We start from the raw sequence: 19950 nt of genomic DNA, 5'->3' as shown, positions 1-19950 counted from the left end.
CTATTTAACCCGTCAGGACAATAAGACAATAGTGCTTAGATTCCTCCTCTAACAGGATCATAACATTTTTTTCAAACACGTGGGCAACTTACAAATTATTATATATTTGCTTTTGATCGAGAGAATCTTTATATCGTGGCAGGCATAGGCGGATCTACTATTAAGGCGAAGTAGGCGATAGTCGGGGGCCCCCAACCAGCTACCCCTGCCCCAACGAGAAAGGGCCTGGGCCACCGGAGCCAGCAGCACCCCCAACTATTTGTCATGCATAATTATGTCAGCAAACCAAACAAACAAAGAACAAAACAAAAAAAGAAAGCCATTTGAATGCTGCATTTATATTATCTCCCCCCCACACACGGACTACAATGGACTGTTCCATGACTACGGACTAAGCATAAATATACAGTAACATTCAAACTATTTAGGGGGGGTCGTAAGTCTAACTAACGACATGTTTTATTGAAGTTGCTAAGTCTGTCGCGATATGCAATGAGTCCATTTATCGCAAGGTAAATAAAAATGAGGGCGGTAATTTTTACGGCTGCGTTTTATCACCGCGTGTGTGCTGCATACATTTGTGCGTGCGTGTAGATGACATATGAGACTCCAGTTCCTTTCACAGATGTGTATTGGTCAATCAACACGCCGTAGAATTACAGTTCTGGCATAAAAATTTAGAAAACACATCTATATTAAACACTAAACGTTAGCATTGCTACATTGAGGCTAATGGGGAAAGAGACAACCTACTTTAGCCTGCTATAAAACATTGGCAGTCTTTTCCAAAACGCAAACTTAGCGGTTAAAAGGTGACACTTCAAAGATGAAAAATCGCTGGTTAACAGTGTCATATGCTGATGATGTGATGTAAAGAGCAGACGTGACTTCTGCGGCGTATAATAACTTTTTAATGCTCAACAACACTTGCGCGTGTCACACTAGATATCATGAACAAGCAACCTAGATGCGCTCCGTTAGATCACTCCAAGTCGCATGCCATTTGCTGTGTGAGCCCGGGTGATCATGGGACACGTAGTCCATATAGTACAAACAACATTTGCTAACGAAAATTATGAAAAAAAAAAAAAAAAATCAATTAGTGACACCACAAGCAATGACCAAGAGTGCTTTTTACGGAGCGCCAAGCTTTAGGTTAGTGCTTTAGCGAACGTACTCCCGGTAAACATTTCAAAATGAAGCACGCAACGTTCGTCATATAAATAACGATTTCTGGAGTTAATCCCACATGCTTCAGAAATATAATATTTAAATACAATAATACAGATTCGACAGAATACATATTCTACACTAAGAATAGCTTTAAAATGACACCCTTTATGAAAAATATGATTGGCAATGAATAATTATTATACATAATATTATATAATAATTATTATAATATTATTTTACTAAGTTTTTTAAAAAATTGTTTTGAATAATGTTGGAAAGGCGAAGTCAGTGTTCTGAATCTGTTTACATTCCATTCTTTTAGTAAATTTGCGATTAATTATTGTTATTTACATGATTATTTGTACTTTAATAAATAATTTACATGTTCCAAAAAGTTTTTGTGAATTTATAAGCATCAACAAAAATTTCATTGCTAAATTAGTAAAAAAAAAATAAAATAAAATACATAAATATTAGATTAGTCGACTAATCGTAAAAATAGTCGGCTGACTAATTGGGAGAAAATTAGTAGTTTGTGACAGCCCTAGTTGTACAGTGTACTGGAACATATTTCCTCCACAGTCCACACCCTTCTCACCTTTTTAACCCCTGACCCATTTTCATGCCTGATTGTAGTTGTTCTTCTTCAGCCTCGATACATACACACAGTCTCTTTCTCTCTGATATACAATCTATATGAAGCTATATTTCCTCACTCTTGTTCAATTTGTATTCATCTATTGAAACGTTGTATGTAGATAGGGGCCTTTGAGGCTGCCTTTCCTGCTTCTTTTGTGTTAAAGGAACATATAAAGAGGGCCCCTGGCTATGTTCGCCTTAGGCCCCAAAATTGCCAAGTCCGCCACTGGTGGCAGGTGTGTGCTTATTCCCATTTAACCTGAGTTTGAATGTTGCATTGTTGACAATTCTAAACACATTTTGACTAACATCTCAAATGACAGTGTTTCAATCGAGATGTATAGTTTAAAGGTCACATTATTGGTGGAATTCCAGTTTAACAAAACCTGGCATGAAATGGATATATACAGTACGCACTTATGTACAACGTGCAGGGTCTTCATGATTAGAGAAGCATGTAGTTATTTGCTTAGCTGTACGTATTGTTGATAGCTTTAACTTATTTAGTGTTGTCCTCTAAAATCCATAGTATAAAGTAATCCTTAATTTAACAAGAATATACATCCTATAATCAATAATGGTGTACTTGTATATTCGCCTGACTTAAGCACAAACAGCACAGGATCAATTCCCACTCAGTGTCTGTGAGAATGTGAATTATGGTTTGTCTCTGTATAAGCTCTTTCTGGTGACCACTTCAGGTTGTTGTCCGTCTTTCACCCAAGGTCATCTAGGGTCAGCTCCAGAACCCCACAACTGTGATAGGTTAAGCAAAGTTGAAAAAAAAATGGATGGACATCTTGTACATGTGTGCAATTTCAATACTGGCCTGATCAATATATATGTAAATACACTGTGTATAACATTATAAATTGAGAATGGAAAGTACTACTACTACTAGTAGTAGCAGTAGTAGTAATAGTAGTAATAATAGTAGTAATACTAATAGTAGGTGAATTTTTAAAACATCCCTTTCTTAACTCAACTTTAAATAGCACCATCCCTCACGCACATAAAGTAGTAGAAATAAACATTTGTACCATATTACTGGTGTTCCTAACTTTAAACCTCATCCATTCTGCCACTAACATCAATATTCCAGTTTGTCCTGCATGGATTAAGGCCTCAAGCATGTCAAGTGATAATTCTCGTTACTCCTCTAATGCGATTAGGTATAATCAACTTAATTAATGATGTCACGAAGAGTCGCTTAAGGTTGGCAGCAGAAAGTGAAACTCACGTCACCACGGAACCTCATTTTGTGTTTTGTTGTATTATTGTTGTTGTTTTTTCTCGCTTACGCCTGCTCATTACGCACAGATTGTTGTTCTTCTAGCTTTTAAGTAGTTTAAAGTTTAATGTTATTGTGACAAGAATTTGGTACTGGCTGATATGAGAGTTGCTGAAAATGAATGAAAGGTCTGTCACAATAGTCACATCACAATAGTGTCGTCATACTCTGGTGGAAAGTGGAGCAACCTCACAAACCCATTCTAGCCTGCACTTCTAACATCAGGCTCTCTGCAGGCCAGCACTCTCCTCTATTATTCAGACTCACTCCCTCCATACTTTTTTTTTTAAAGGAAGTGGGCCAAGCCCCCGTACATGCAGCAGGTCTGCTCTTGTATTGCTCTTCACTTGCACGCAGCAATGGTGGGTGCAGTTCAGCATGACTAAGAGAGTAAAAATAGACATTACACAACACCTATGCTGGTCTATAGGTCTAATGAGTGACCATGTAGAAAATCAAAACAGTGTGGACAAAATGTCAATGTACAGTATCACCCTGTACATTAAATGTCCTGCAAATGCATCATTTTGATCTCTTGCTGCAGCAATCGCTCCATCTTTCCCTCTTTGAGTACTTAAATATTATACTGGATGATGTTTGTGAGCATTGTTTAATACTTCACCCTTCCCTGCTTTTACAGTTAATTCAGATTGAATGAGAATCATACCTCAATGCTGTTAGAGTAACTGTGCTACATGATACAGTTTTTCATTTGGGTGTGAGATTGCTATTCTAGCGCAAAGCTTTCAACTGTTTAGGCCGTCTGAGCATGGAGAGTAAAGAGGGTTTACGCCACCTAGTGGTAAAAAAGGAAAACAAAATGTCCTTTTTTTATCAATCCATTCAATTATTTAGCCGGTCACTGCGTATGCGGTGGTGTATTTATTGCTTTCACAATGGAGTAAATGTGTCAGTATTGATTCATGCATAGCCTCTAATTTAACCCCCACACTCATATTGGTCAACACCCTCTTTCTCTCTGAACCATTTGATCGACAAATCTAGGTTAGTCATGATTGACTATAGAGCCAGATTTACTCGTAATCCCACATAAATTGTTTAATTCTGGCTGCGTCTCTCATTCCTCTGTGTGGGAGCACTACGCATAAAGGAAGGCGAGAATATATACATTATATATACATATAAGCTGCCAGACAACTGTATTAATGTGTGTACTGTAGTTGATATTCTATTCTTTGCCTGTTTCCTCACAAAGAAAGGTCCAGTGGAGGGGCAGGAAGTAGGGAATGGCACTGACGGAGGCTTGCATCTGTGTCGCTATGGTGACGAGAGAGGCACTAGTGAATCAATTATGGCTGCTCCCAGTGGAAACAGATCTATCGGACGCCGCCCTTGTCGCTAGGCGTGATGGTGAACCAATCAGCAGAGGCAAAGGTGGCCGCATCACTTCAACCAGGCCAATTGGATGTTATTTTTTAATGTTTTCTGTGTGTTGTAATCTTGGTTTTATGGACTTACTGTATCTAATGCATGCATGTGTTGTTTAGGAGTGAATGCCTGATTGTGAATCTGTTATCAGAAGTGGTTTGCAAGTAAAAACGCAAGGTCATGTTAAAATAATATTTAGAACACATTTCTTATATTAATGTTTGTCAGCAGGAATAATTCTAAAACACATGCCATCAAAAACATATCACAAAAAACTGCCAGCTGCTTTGCCTGCCTGTTGTTTTCAAGAGAGTAATTAATTAAGTGATTTTGGGGCATTGTGCTATTGCTTTCGAAATTAGTGAACAATGTGTTAGTGTGTCTTTATATTAGTGTTGTGTATATGTGCGCATGCATGGCATGCACCATATTGCCATGTCCTATCTGTTTTTGCTGGACGCTCCTATGTCCTACTTTTCTCACCAATGGAGGAAGGGCAGATTTGGAAAAGATGGATTTTGCTTTTTTGTGATATTATATATTTTAGCACGTGTAGCGTTTTTGTGTTAAGCATTTCTGTGCTTCTGTACAAATATTGTTGTTCTCTATATCCACATTGTTGTTGTTGTTTATATTCCTCATTTCTTTAACAAGAAAAAAACAATACTGTACCTAACATACTGTATGTGCTTGTTTTATGAAGAATTTCAAATATTGACGTACAATAAAATATGAAAAGAAACAGCCATGTTTACATTTATTTTATATATTTATTTATGTTTTCACAAAGGATATGGCTACTGTATTTTTGATTATTTGCAATATATAACATAGTAAGTAGGTGAACTAGGAGGAGAAAACCTGGAGTAGCTGCAATTTTGAAATCAGCATGCGGCTTTAGTTGTAATCAGCCTAAGAAAAAATCTGACACAACGGACCCCCCCAAATTGTTCTATCTTTGTTGTTAATCATGCTCAAAAGTCATTCCTATTCCCTTCCCGATTAATTTGTGTACTTTGCAATTGTATAATATACAAATACTGACTTATGATGGCTTACCCCCCCCCCCTCCACACACACACACACACACACACACACACACACCTTCGCCCCCCTCGGCTTTATGTATTTTATATCTCAATGTACTGGTACATTTTAGGTGCGGTCTTAGTAGTGCAGCTACCGAAATGGCTTCCCTCTGATTTATTATTTTATTTAAAATGAATTACACATGACAAAATGTAAGTGTGAGGCTTTGGGAGTGGAAGTGGAGGGTAGTCTCCAAAGCCTTGGCCTAGAGAGGCCATTGTGTGGGGCTGAGTGAAAGGTCAGGCTCCCTTCAGGAAGTTGGTGGGTGGTGGTGGAGAAAGGGGGGGGGCGGGGGGTCAGAAAGTAGAAGTGCCATAACGAATATGCTGTAGCAGTGCAACATTACCAATGCATGAGCAACCCAGATGCAACTGTTGGCAGACAATAGTTCACGTCATAGAGTGCTTTGTTTGCTCTGGTTTGTACACTTTGAGCCTAATGCGCTTTCGTTCATTCAGCGAGAGTGCAATCCGTCAATGTGAATTGATGAATATTTAAAAGTGGGTCAAAAACTCTAGTGTATTTATATAAATACACCCACAGGCTCGTACTAGTGTGTGTACTTGTTCACATGTCTGCACTGAAGATGCTGTTGCCATGGAGATGTGAAGGGGAGAGGGGAAAAAAAGGGAGTGGGACTGCATTTTCGCCTTGAAGCATGTTCAGATGGCGTACCGCCTGCACCCCCACCACACACACACATAGACAAAGTACACACCCTTGTAACCCACTCAGTAAAACCACACACACGCACATACGCACGGCCATTACATGATGAGCAGCAACAGCTCTATGTGTGGCTCTGACTCTTTACACCACTACACTACACCACACTCCTAATGCCCTCATCCTTTAACCTTTGGAGACTCAGCCATTTTACATACTTCTGCTACTTCTAATGAAAATAAACAGAAAACAAACAAAAATCAAGATAATGTAGTTTACTTATTAAGACTATGGGAGGAAAACTTTGTTTGTCTTTTTAAACATTGATTTATTCATGATAAATAATTCAGTAATTACTCAGGGCTAAGGTTGTTTTAATTAATGCACACAAACCCGGGGGGCGGGGTACTTTAATGTAAAATTTAAAAAGCAAAGCACAGATGATTAATACTAAAGGACAATTTCATGCGGCAACTTAGTGTTAAACATATTTTCCAATAAGTTATTGATGTGTTTCTAAACAATACCTTTGCTTTCAAGGTAAATAAAGTGTGACTGCCAATGACCTTCAGTGAAACTGCATGAATTCAAAATGTTGAAATAACTGTAGCATGGTTTATAATTTCTTGGAAAGCAGCAGTGGTTTGCACAGAAATCACTAGCAAATGAGGTCACAAGGTCAGCCGAACTATGATGAGCTATATGCTTTTAAAAGATAAATTATGGCTTTACTTTGCTGAGTAATATTTGTGTGTGGGATGTAGATTTTATGAGGCGGATAATCCAGGAATCTGGGTTGGTTTTGATAATCCTGACTTTATAAATCATTATCATGATGAAAGGTGGCGATTTGTAGAATACATGAGGTGTTTCTAATAAAAGTCGCTGAACTCGGACATGCTTAGACCCCTCTGTTAACTCTGCAAAGAATTCAATATAACGTAATATTAATCATACATATTGCTGCATGGGAATGGCTGTGGGTCAGTGTGAGGTTCTTATTCATCTTCAATCTTTTTTACATGGGGGAAATAGGACAGCAGTTTATAAAACTGAATCTGATTAATCCTGGGATTATCAGGCATGGAGACATTCATACAAATTGATGACAAATTGTGGCGGAATATTAAAACATCACAGCAGAGAGCAGAGTAGAAATTATGAATTAGAAAAAAATATAAGAAAACAATAAGAAACGATATTGAATGCAGCATATTCTGTTTTAGATCTGAGGGAGGGGAAACAAAACTCTAAAATCCCCCAAGGTTTCTCATTCGCAGTAAAAATGATTAATTTCTTGTCCTTAGTGTTTATTATGCCTTCTTCAGAGCATGATTAAATATTCACACCACACTGCACATAACAACTTTGCCCACCAAGCGTCGCTCTTTATCCATCAGAGGAAGAGGCGCTGCTCCATGCATTGAGGCCCCTCCTGCTTTCACATGATGAGGACATCTAGTAGTCTTTGTTATAAAGAGGCAGAAGACAGAGGAACAAATATATGGCTCACGCTAATATGAGCAATTATTTTTGAATAATTCTTTTCTCATTTTGGATACAAACATGCCTTGCAGATGGAGCTTTTTTGGGATCTATTTGGGCATTTCTCATCTGGTTTGTTACTGGGAAACAGCATCTGGGCAGCTCTCTTATTCAATCTCGGAGGAGTTAAACCCTGGAAGTCTTATTGGAATCATCGCCAAGGATCTGAATATAAATGTACAGGACCTAGAATCTCGTTTGTTTCAGATTGTGGCCACAACAAAGAAGAAATACTTTGAGGTAAATCTAAAGACTGGGGCTCTTTATGTAAATGAGAGAATAGACAGAGAGGAGCTCTGCCCAGAAGAGGTGAAATGCTCCATTAGTGTGGAGGCTGTAATAAACAACCCTTTAAAACTGTACCGCATTGAGGTAAACATTTTGGATGTTAATGATAATGCACCTTTGTTCACCACAAACATGCAGAATTTATACATCGCAGAGAGCACACTACCAGGGGTTAAATTTGCTTTGTCTGAGGCCAGTGATGCAGATGTGGGTAAAAACAGCATTAGCACGTATAGGGTAAGTCAAAATGAGCATTTTTCTTTAGCGGTGCATAAAGCAGGAGGCAGTGTGTCTGCTGAGCTGGTGTTGAAGAAAGCGTTGGATAGAGAGAGGCAGCCTCTCATCACAATGACGCTGACTGCTCTAGATGGGGGCAGCCCGCCCAAATCAGGCACCTCTCAAATCATAGTAAATGTTTTAGACATAAACGATAACATCCCTGCATTTAGTGAATCTCTTTATAAGACAATGCTCGGAGAAAACGCACCATTTGGCACTAATATTATAACAGTGAACGCGACTGATGCTGATGATGGTGTAAACAGCGAGATTGTGTATTCATTACGAAGCAAAGATCAAGATCACGTGCTGGATGTATTTGAAATCGACAGTCAAACAGGTGTGATTAAGGTGAAAGGTCATATTGACTATGAAGAAAAAAAAGCTTATGAGATAAGGGTGGAGGCAACAGATAAAGGCAACCCTCCCATGTCTGCTCACTGTAAGGTGCTGGTTGAGATTTTAGATGTTAATGATAATGCTCCTCAGGTTACTGTGACATCATTACACAGCGCCGTCCCAGAGGATGCCGGTGTGGGCACTGCAGTCGCACTAGTCTCACTTTCTGATAAAGATGGTGGTGAAAACAGTCATGTTACTGTAACTATTGAGAATCAAGTTCCATTTAAATTGGAAGCAAATTACAAAAACTATTATTCTCTTGTAGTTGATGAACCACTAGATAGAGAGAGTGTTCCGCAGTACAACATCACAATTTTGGCCCAAGATAATGGAACTCCCCCTTTGTCTAGCACAAGTATAGTCTATGTTCATATTTCTGATGTAAATGACAACGCGCCACATTTCTCCGACCCCATCATTAATGTTTACATTAAAGAAAATAGTCAAACAGGAGCACTCATTTATACAGTAACTGCAGTTGATTACGATACAGATGAAAACAAGAAATTGACGTATTCATTTGTGCATAGCAGCACTCATGACTTGCCAATAAATTCAATGATAAACATCAACTCGGAGAGTGGAGACATTGTCAGTTTGAAGTCTTTTGACTATGAGAAGTTAAAGACATTTCACTTCAGAGTTCAGGCCACAGACTCCGGTGTTCCTCCACTGAGCAGCAATGCTACAGTAAATGTTTTTATCCTGGATGAGAATGATAATAGTCCCACCATTTTGGCTCCCTATTCTGAGCATGGCTCTGTCAACAGTGAGAGCATCCCCTATTCCGCTGAAGCTGGATACTTTGTGGCAAAGATCAGGGCAGTAGATGCAGACTCTGGATACAATGCACTGCTGTCATATCACTTGTCTGAGCCCAAAGGCAACAACAACCTCTTTCGCATTGGAACAAGCACCGGGGAGATTCGGACCAAGAGGAGAATGAGTGACAATGACCTGAAAAGTCATCCCTTGGTGGTGTTGGTGTGTGATAACGGAGAAGCCTCCCTGTCAGCTACTGTGTCTATTGATGTGGTGGTACTTGAAAGCACAGCTGACATCCACACTCAGTTCAGGCATGTGCCCATAAAGGAGGAAAGCTTCTCAGATTTACACTTGTATCTGCTCATCGCAATTGTGGCGGTGTCTCTCATTTTCCTGCTCAGCCTCATCACATTAATAGCCTTCAAATGCCACAGACAGACAGACAGAACTTTCGACAGATATGGCGCCCCAATGATTACCACCCACCCTGACGGGAGCTGGTCTTACTCCAAAGCTACTCAGCAGTATGACGTGTGTTTCAGTTCAGACACGCTCAAGAGTGACATGGTGGTTTTCCCCACACCATTTCCGCCTGTAGAAGGAGAACTGATCAGTATTAATGGAGGAGACACCTTTACCAGGACTCAGACTTTACCCACGGCTGAGAAGGTAAGAAAAATATATTCATCAGTAATTTAATCCTAAACTAAAAAGGAGCAAAATTCATCAGTTCCTGCATTGTTGCGAAAAGACAAAACTATAAGTCATATTTTCTAGTCCTCAGTCAGTACACCAGGGCATAGTTTAAAGCAGTGTTTTTCAACCTTTTTTGACTCAAGGCACGTTTTCACATTGGAAAAAATCTCGCTGCACACCACAAACCAAAAATGTTCCAAAATTATTTTCTATACAGTATATTTATTTTTTAAATAATTTCTCACTTTGTATACTTACTCAGTGTGAAACTTAAGCCTGTTTAGATGAACACAAAGTCAATATCCTTATTCTTCAACAGCTCTCAGTCTTCCTCTGCTTTTATTTTATTGTATTTTTTTTGATAGCAGTTATGCTTAAAAAAGCTTAGAATTATCAGACAGGGGGACTTAAGCAATGTCTTTAACCACATCAGGGCCGAGCATCTCGCAGACAATGGCTTTGCAGGCAGGTAGTATTAATTAATGTCTGTCACGGTGTGGGACTTTTTGGATTTAGCAACAAGGTAACTGGCTTTGAGGGCTTTCTCATTAACCCTCTTGGTTTTTATCAAAAAAGTTGCCTGTTTCTCTGTGTTTTCACGAAGGCGAACAAAATAGTCCATCGAATTGTTTTGAACGACAGGTGTTGCGTCTGAAGATGACGTTTAAGCTTGCTTGGTTACGTGGCGCTGTTGGAATGGTTCGATGCTCGTGTCGCGTTCAAGAACTGCTCGGATTTTTAGCCATTAGCCCCCTTGCTGTTCTCAACAATGTGTTGGAATAAAACACAGGGGGAGGATTGACGGTCGTCACATTTGGATGAAATAGAAAAGACATTTTCGAGTATATCGACACATGACGAGTCTAACCAAATGATTTGCAGTAGAAAAATCTGAGCTGTTTTTGACCGCGACACATGCAATACTTCGCTCATTTACACACGACCGAGAACTTTCTACCTACTCCTTCCTTCCTTCCTACTGCAACTCCGCCCGACCACGTAAAAAAAAAAATATTGTAATAACCCCGAATGGGGAAATAGAAAGGAGAGGAGTCGGTGATGAATTTCCCAGTTTATTGTGGCAACAATGGAAAATAATAAACAAAATAACAGCGGCATCCGCAACATGCGACCGCTAACTTCATTCACACGCCGTTCTCCCTCCCTCTTTGCTTGCTTTCCGGTACGTCACCAATTTGCAGTCTCATGGCCCCTTCAAAGGCCTGCACCCAGTTACGGACATTACAACATACATATATATATATATATATATATATATATATATATATATATATATATATATATATATATATATATATATATAAATGCGACATTAGATCATTTCTCACGGCACACTAGTGTGACGCGGCACACCGGTTGAAAAACACTGGTTTAAAGCATTGATCACCACAAACAGGGTGAAGTGCACACTAGTTATAACTATCTTCATATGTGAACAAGTACTGACAGGGACTACAGTTAAATCATTTTCTGACATATGCTCGAAAGGTACAAACATATCACCATATTCATCAGTTGACTGAATATATGTCAGCTTCACGTTTAATTAAGGCTTGAATTTCACATTGAGTAAATCCATTTGTAAGTAAATTGGGACCCGAACATTATATCAGTGTTTCCACTTGTTGTGACATTTTTGTTTGGTGGTGAAGGGATATATTTGTAGTATAAAACAAAAGCGTTGGCTCAATTAAGGGTGGAAAACACTGACATATAAGTGACAGGCAGAACAATGTAATGCATTTATACAACAGACAAACAAAGAGGATATTAAAATGTCATTAGTTCAGGATCCATAATTTTTATGGCATTTTGGTTTCTTGGTATGATGTGAAATCTTTGGTTGGTGAACACCTTTGGTTGGTAAACACGTTTTTATATTGAATTTCCTCGTTGCAGAGAGCAGCGGCATGCATCCAGGCGTCTGACCATGGTGCTGAAATCATGGTTGTGAATGTGTTGTTTCAGGCAAAAAAAAAAAAAATGGAGCCACCCTCATCAAAGTGTTTTGTTTCAGCTTGATTAGGTTTGGAACTCTTTTCAGTAACAGTCTACAGTACATCACTATTAGTTAAATGGATCGGGGGTTTTATCTACTTTTTCTTTTTTTTTTTTGCTTGATTTTATATTTTAATTATAGACACAGGCTAGTTTTTAAGTTTGGGTGCACTCAAATAATTTGTACTTGTATTGGGCGGTACAGTACTTACAATTCCTTCCATTAGTGCAAGTGGCCACAAGAGGGCAGTCGAGACCATAACATGTTTGATGTTCTCGGACTCCTCCCAACTGACTGAGGTTTATGCATTTATTCGGGCTTTGTCTCAAAACCGTGAGGAGAAAGAGTGGTTTGAAGGGCGACTACGTCTATCTATACAAAGAAATTTTTGTTGTTTTACTTCAATGAAGAACAATTGGGCGATCGTGCAGGAAGACTCTGTTTATGGTCCATTCACATCGGATACAACATGTCAATGAGGAGGACACGCAGCTCTTTTGGGATTTATTTTGTCTTTGTGCTGTTGGATTGGTGCTGCACGACGGCATATGGGCATCTCTCTTACACCGTTTTAGAGGAGGTAAAGGTGGGGACTTTTGTTGGAAATGTGGCCAAGGATTTGAACCTAAACGTGCACGACTTGGAGGAGCGTATGTTTCAAATTGTGAGCGGATCAAAAAGGAAATATTTCGACCTAAATTTGAAAACTGGATTTCTTTATGTGAGTGAGAGAATAGACAGAGAGGAGCTATGTGCTCAGGCTGTAGAATGCACCCTCAATGTTGAGGCGGTTATGAACAAACCTTTAAAGCTTTATAGACTGGAAATAAATATAAGTGACATAAATGATCATGCGCCATATTTCGCTGAGAAGGTCCAGACACTTAACATTGCGGAGAGCACTTTGCCAGGGGGGACTTTTGGCTTCATCGGGGCGTCAGATCTTGACATTGGGAAGAATAGTGTTACTGCGTACAAGATTAACCCTAATGATTATTTTTCTCTTGATTCTCAAAAAGGAGGTGAAAGTGTGGCTTCGAAGCTTGTGTTGCAAAAGCCTTTGGATCGAGAAAAACAACATTCTATTACACTGACAGTGACCGCAGTGGATGGGGGAAATCCCCCTAAATCTGCCACATGTCAAATTCTGATTAATGTTTTAGACATTAACGACAATGCCCCTGTGTTTGATCGTCCTTTATATAAAACACGGATTTCTGAGAACTCGCCATTAAATAAAACGGTAATTGCACTGAATGCAGTCGATGCAGATGATGGCTTAAACAGTGAAATAGAATATTCACTCAGGAGTAAAGGGCAGGATCATGTTTTAGATTTATTTCAAATTAGTCCTAGAACAGGTGTTATTAGCATCAAAGGAAACATTGATTATGAAGAAAACTCAGCTTTTGAGATTCATGTACAAGCTACTGACAAAGGCCAACCTCCAATGTCTACTGACTGTAAAGTTCTTGTAGAAGTAGAGGATTTAAATGACAATGCTCCTGAGATTAGTGTGACGTCACTGTTAGATACTGTCAAGGAAGATGCTGAGGTCGGGACTGCCATTGCTCTTGTATCTATACTGGACAATGATGGAGGAAGGAACGGTGATGTTAAAGTTACTCTGGCAAATGGCACTCCATTTAAATTAGAAAGAAATTATAAAAACTATTACTCATTAATAATAAATGGCCAGCTTGACAGAGAGACTCAGAACTCTTATAACATTACTATAGTAGCAGTTGATCAAGGTGCGCCACCTATGTCCAGCATCAGTGTAGCTTCCGTTCATATTTCTGATATAAATGACAATAAACCTCACTTCTCAGAATCTCTAATAAATGTTTATATAAAAGAAAATAGTCCACCAGGAGCAGTAATACACAAAGTAACTGCAGAAGATGAGGACATTGATCAAAATGGGCAAGTGAGGTACTCATTTTTGCAAAGTAGTAGTGATTCAATGCCAGTAACTACAATGATAAATATTAACTCAGAAAGTGGGGATATCATAAGTTTGCAGTCTTTTGACTATGAGAAGTTAAAGACATTTCAGTTTAAAGTTCAGGCCACAGACTCTGGTGTTCCTCCACTCAGCAGCAATGTGACCGTCAATGTTTTTATCCTGGATGAGAATGATAATAGTCCCACCATTTTGGCTCCCTATTCTCAGCACGGCTCCGTTAATAGTGAGAGTATCCCCTATTCTGCTGAAGCGGGATACTTTGTGGCCAAAATCAGGGCAGTAGACGCAGACTCTGGATACAATGCACTGCTCTCCTATCACCTGTCTGAGCCCAAAGGCAACAACAACCTCTTCCGGATCGGAAGCAGCACTGGGGAGATTCGGACTAAAAGGAGAATGAGTGACAATGATCTGAAAAGTCACCCCTTGGTGGTGTTAGTGAGTGATAACGGGGAAGCCTCCCTGTCAGCTACTGTGTCTATTGATGTGGTGGTACTTGAAGGAACAGCTGACGTCCACACTCAGTTCAGACATGTGCCCATAAAAGAAGAGAGTTTCTCCGATTTACACTTATATCTGCTCATCGCCACTGTGGCTGTGTCATTCATCTTCCTGCTCAGCCTCATCATATTAATAGCCTTCAAATGCCACAGACAGACAGCTGAAACGTTCGACAGGTACGGGGCCCCAATGATTACCACTCACCCCGATGGGAGCTGGTCATACTCTAAAGCTACTCAGCAGTACGACGTGTGTTTCAGTTCAGACACACTCAAAAGTGACATGGTGGTTTTTCCCACACCCTTTCCACCTGTTGAAGCAGAATTGATCAGTATTAATGGAGGAGACACGTTTACCAGGACTCAGACTTTACCTACGACAGAGAAGGTAAGAGCACAAGTATAAATGCAAACTGTTCAATGACTGCCACTGGGACTGAAAGTGTTATGTTGAGATTCAATTCTTCTGTTCAGAAAGTATCTGTCCTTGGTCCTGAAGCGACTGAGCCTTAAACTTCAAATCTATTTAGCTCAGTGGAGTGTTAAGGGCTGCAAAGGACCAACCTGTAAAAATGAAGGACCTCTTGAATTCGATTTAAGTTGTTAGTTGCTGTTTTGTTATTTATTGTCTGTTTTGTTATTTTTATTTGTTGTTTATTTATCATCACAATGCAAAAATAATAGTCTTAATGGTTAAATATAATTTTTAAAAATCTTTCCTGCTGCTTCAACATCAGTTGAACATATCGTGCAGTTTTAATAATGAATGCAGTATTTCGTCCCATTTATGTTTCCTCTGACCATAAAGAAAACGAATTATTTAGGATATTATTTTAAGATGGTGACAATAAACAAGCATTGTTTGGTTAACAAAACAAAGCTAATTTGAAAACCTGTCTTCAGTACGCTGCATCATCCGAAGTACAGTATATAGTCAACGATTTTATGTAATATATGTAAATTTGCCATTAATCATACTGCAGTTACATTGTTTCACCACGCGGGGGCCCTATAGACCATGACATTGTGGAGTCGAGTCAGGCAGTACGGCGATATTTTGGACTCCTCCCAGGGAGAGAAGAGAATCGTCTGATTAGGTCTCGCTGGTCTTTGTGACAAAGACACACGGTTGGAGAAGGAATACAAATCCACACAAAGAAATGTTTGCATTGGATTAATTTGAATCGAGGATTTTATATATATTTTTTAACATTTTGCTTGATGGAGTCGTTTGGCTGGGATTAATTTAATACCCTTCACTGGATGGATATGATGATGTATTTCTCAAGCAAAACTACGCGTTGCTGGCAATATTGCGTGCTCCTGCTCCTGAAATGTTTACATAAAGCGGCTAGTGGACAGCTTGCCTATTCCGTCTCAGAGGAGGTAAACCTCGGGACTTCAGTGGGAAATGTCGCCAGGGATCTCAACCTCGATGTCAAGACTTTAGAATCTCGCTTGTTTCAGGTTGTCAGCAATTCTAAGACAAAATATTTCGACGCAAATCTAAAGACCGGTGTCCTTTTTGTGCGTGAAAGAATAGACAGGGAGGAGCTGTGCGACAAGGCACCAAAATGTACTATAAACGTGGAGGCTGTGATCAATAATCCGTTAAACCTGTATCGCTTGGAGGTCAATATAATTGATATAAATGACAATTCACCTGTATTTTCTGAGGATTTGCAGTCACTTGATATTGCAGAAAGTACATTACCAGGGCTCAAATTTGGATTAATCGAGGCAACAGATTTGGATGTGGGAAAGAATGGCATTAATACTTACACGCTCAGTGCAAACGAATATTTTTCTTTGGACATCCACAAAGTGGGGGAGAGTGTGTCCGCAGAGTTGGTGCTGCAGAAAGCATTAGACCGCGAGCACGACTCGGTCATAAAGCTCACACTAACGGCACTGGACGGAGGAACCCCACCTAGGTCAGGAACATCACTAATTACTATTACTGTTTTGGATAGTAACGACAATCCTCCTGTTTTTAGTAAATCTTTATACAAAATTAAAATCCCAGAAAATGCTCAAAAAGGCTTGATTGTTATCACGCTAAATGCAACTGATGCTGACGATGGCCGGAACAGTGAGATACAATACTCTTTGAGAAAAAAAGGACAGGATCATATTTTGGATTTATTTGAAATTGACTCTGAAACGGGTACAATTTTAGTCAAAGGAAATATCGACTATGAAAAAAATTCCGCATTTGAGATTCACGCACAGGCTTCTGACAAAGGACATCAGCCAATGTCCACTCATTGTAAAGTGCTTGTCGAGGTTGACGACCAAAATGACAATGCTCCTGAGATTAGTGTGACACCATTATTAAACACAGTTAAGGAGGACGTTGAAGTCGGTACTGCTATTGCACTTGTTTCCGTTCAGGACAAGGATGGAGGAAGTAATGGAGTTGTTAAAGTTTCCATTGCAAATGAGACTCCATTTAAATTGGACACAAATTATAAAAACTATTATTCATTATCAGTAAATGGTCCACTTGATAGGGAGAATGACAGTAATTATAATGTCACGATTGTAGCGAGCGATGAAGGGACGCCACCTCTGTCCAGCACCAGTGTAATTCATATTCATATTTCTGATGTTAATGACAACAAACCCCTTTTCTCAGAATCTATCATTAATGTTTATATTAAAGAAAACAGTCTACCAGGAGCAGTAATAAGTAAAGTGACAGCTGTTGACAATGACATTGAGCAAAACGGGCTAGTGACGTACTCCATTTTGCAAAGTACTGACACAATTGCACTAACAACAACGATAAACATAAACTCACATAGTGGAGATATAACTGCTCTCCAGTCTTTCGACTATGAGATGTTAAAGACATTTCAGTTCAGAGTTCAGGCCACTGACTCAGGTGTTCCTCCACTCAGCAGCAACGTGACAGTTAATGTTTTTATCCTAGATGAAAATGACAATAGTCCAACAATTTTGGCTCCCTATTCTGAACATGGTTCCGTTAATAGTGAGAGCATCCCCTATTCTGCTGAAGCAGGATACTTTGTGGCAAAGATCCGGGCAGTAGATGCAGACTCTGGATACAACGCACTGCTCTCCTATCACCTGTCTGAGCCCAAAGGTAACAACAACCTCTTCAGGATCGGAACCAGCACCGGGGAGATTCGGACCAAGAGGAGAATGAGTGACAATGACCTTAAAAGTCACCCTTTGGTGGTGTTGGTGTGTGATAACGGAGAAGCCTCCCTGTCAGCTACTGTGTCGATTGATGTGATGGTGCTTGAAAACACAGCTGACATCCACACTCAGTTCAGACATGTACCTATAAATGAGGAGAGCTTCTCCGATTTACACTTATATCTGCTCATCGCCATTGTGGCCGTGTCATTCATCTTCCTGCTCAGTCTCATCATGTTAATAGCCTTCAAATGCCACAGACAGACAGACGGAACTTTCGACAGGTACAGCGCTCCAATGATAACCACACACCCCGATGGGAGCTGGTCATACTCCAAAACTACTCAGCAGTACGACGTGTGTTTCAGTTCAGACACACTCAAGAGTGACATGGTGGTTTTTCCCACACCATTCCCACCTGTAGAAGCGGAATTAATCAGTATAAATGGAGGAGATACATTTACCAGGACTCAGACCTTACCTACAACTGAGAAGGTAGGCTGCTTTTGCTTAGTCAATGCATTTACACATTTGTAGCCATTACTTTAACAATCAAGCACAGAGTTCTAATGGTAAACTCAACAAGCCAAAGCATCCTGAATTGTTGTCATCCACAGCGTTAAAACCATAGCTTGTTTACTTTGAATAGCACCTGCGACCTCATAGTATTATTATTTAATGTTTTAGGTTAAAACATTCCATCTTTTTGTAACCTTCCCTCAAGACAAAAGAGTGCATTTACACAGAGTTTTTAATGTATATTGTTGAACAATTACATGGTTCAAATTAAGTACATAAAATCTGAATCTGTTGGCAGACTTTTAGACTTTAAATAAAGCTTAGAATATTTTCCAGAATATCTTTTTACTTAGCTACCTCTATGTGAGTCTGTATGTCCATGGGTCTGCATCGGTGCATCTCTATATGCTCCTTTACAACAGGTGTCAATAGGATTGTATTAACATTACCAACTTTCCACATCAAAATGATATTTCTTTGGTGAAAACATCTTTTGTGTGATTAAAGGTTGTAATCACATGTTGGTAAATATAGTGATGGGTAGGGATGGGAATTGATAAGATTTTTACGATTCCGATTCCATTATCAATATTGCTTAATGATTCGATTCTTTATCGATTCTCTTATCATTTTTAATTTGGGGGGAAAGAAGAACAAACATTTTAATTGGCATCAAATTTGTTTAATCAGAAGTCACAACCTTACAAACTCACAATAAGGTCAAAAGAGGCCCACTGTCTCAATGTTAACTGTGGCATTATGTCAATGTGGCAAATACACAAAAATGTGTAACATTTTACTGAAATAGTTTTGTAAAGAAAAATACTGTCAAATACAACAGAATAGTGCGTAGTGCAAATGTGCAAAATTCCTGCTTTTTCAGGAAGGATACGTGATCTTTCTGGATTTATGGTGTCTCCAGCAGTGGAGAACACAGAAGTTATGTGACGTAATTCGTAATGGTTAGAATTGATAAGAGAATTGTGAGATAAACTGCCAAACGATTCCATGGAATTGAAACACACGGATCCGGTTCTCTATCGGAACCGGTTCTCGATTCCCATCCCTAGTGATGGGATTATTTTTTCTTTATTTTTAATGGCTAGTTTAGCATTTATTTTCTTATCATCTGTCTGTGCTTCTGAACAGATTTTTAATGGGTGGTTGTGATCATGATTTGTCAAGATTTCAGGACATATTTATATTTTTATTTTAATTTAATTTCTGTTTCTTTTATGCATTTATAACTTCAGTAATATGTCTATAGTCACACTGCTTTCAATCATAAATACTTTTATTGTTGCAACTCTATAGTCTTCACATGTACATAAACCATGGGGGAAAGATTGTGATGGAATAATATTGCAATTCAACTCCCAGCTTTTGTTTATATTTGATAAAGGCTGTTTGACTGCATCTGGTGAACTATCACCATACTAATGTGATGTTAACAGCACATCATTCAAGTATTGTAGAAACTGACATGCTAAGGAAAAACACATGTCAGAGTATGTAGGTCTGTGTTTTAATGGAATGCTATGTATGTATTTTAAAG

General features: G+C 39.1%; 1 protein-coding gene across 38 annotated transcripts in view; it reads left to right on the top strand.

Moving 5' to 3' along the window:
* Nucleotides 1–19950, top strand: part of LOC130924343 (protocadherin alpha-C2-like) — a 217970-nt gene that overhangs the window by 112647 nt on the left and 85373 nt on the right. For 14 of the 38 annotated variants that reach the window (XM_057850867.1, XM_057850859.1, XM_057850870.1 and 11 more), the window contains exon 2: nucleotides 4320–5236. The exons of 21 other annotated variants lie outside the window; for them this stretch is intronic. In XM_057850867.1, coding sequence (XP_057706850.1) covers nucleotides 4320–4466 — 147 coding nt within the window. In that variant the 3' untranslated portion in view covers nucleotides 4467–5236. 3 more of the 38 variants (XM_057850833.1, XM_057850829.1, XM_057850826.1) reach the window with 3 other exon arrangements.

The sequence above is a fragment of the Corythoichthys intestinalis genome, chromosome 11, assembly GCF_030265065.1.
Source record: "Corythoichthys intestinalis isolate RoL2023-P3 chromosome 11, ASM3026506v1, whole genome shotgun sequence".
NCBI classification, from domain to species: domain Eukaryota; kingdom Metazoa; phylum Chordata; class Actinopteri; order Syngnathiformes; family Syngnathidae; genus Corythoichthys; species Corythoichthys intestinalis.
This window is presented reverse-complemented; position numbering and strand designations above follow the sequence as displayed.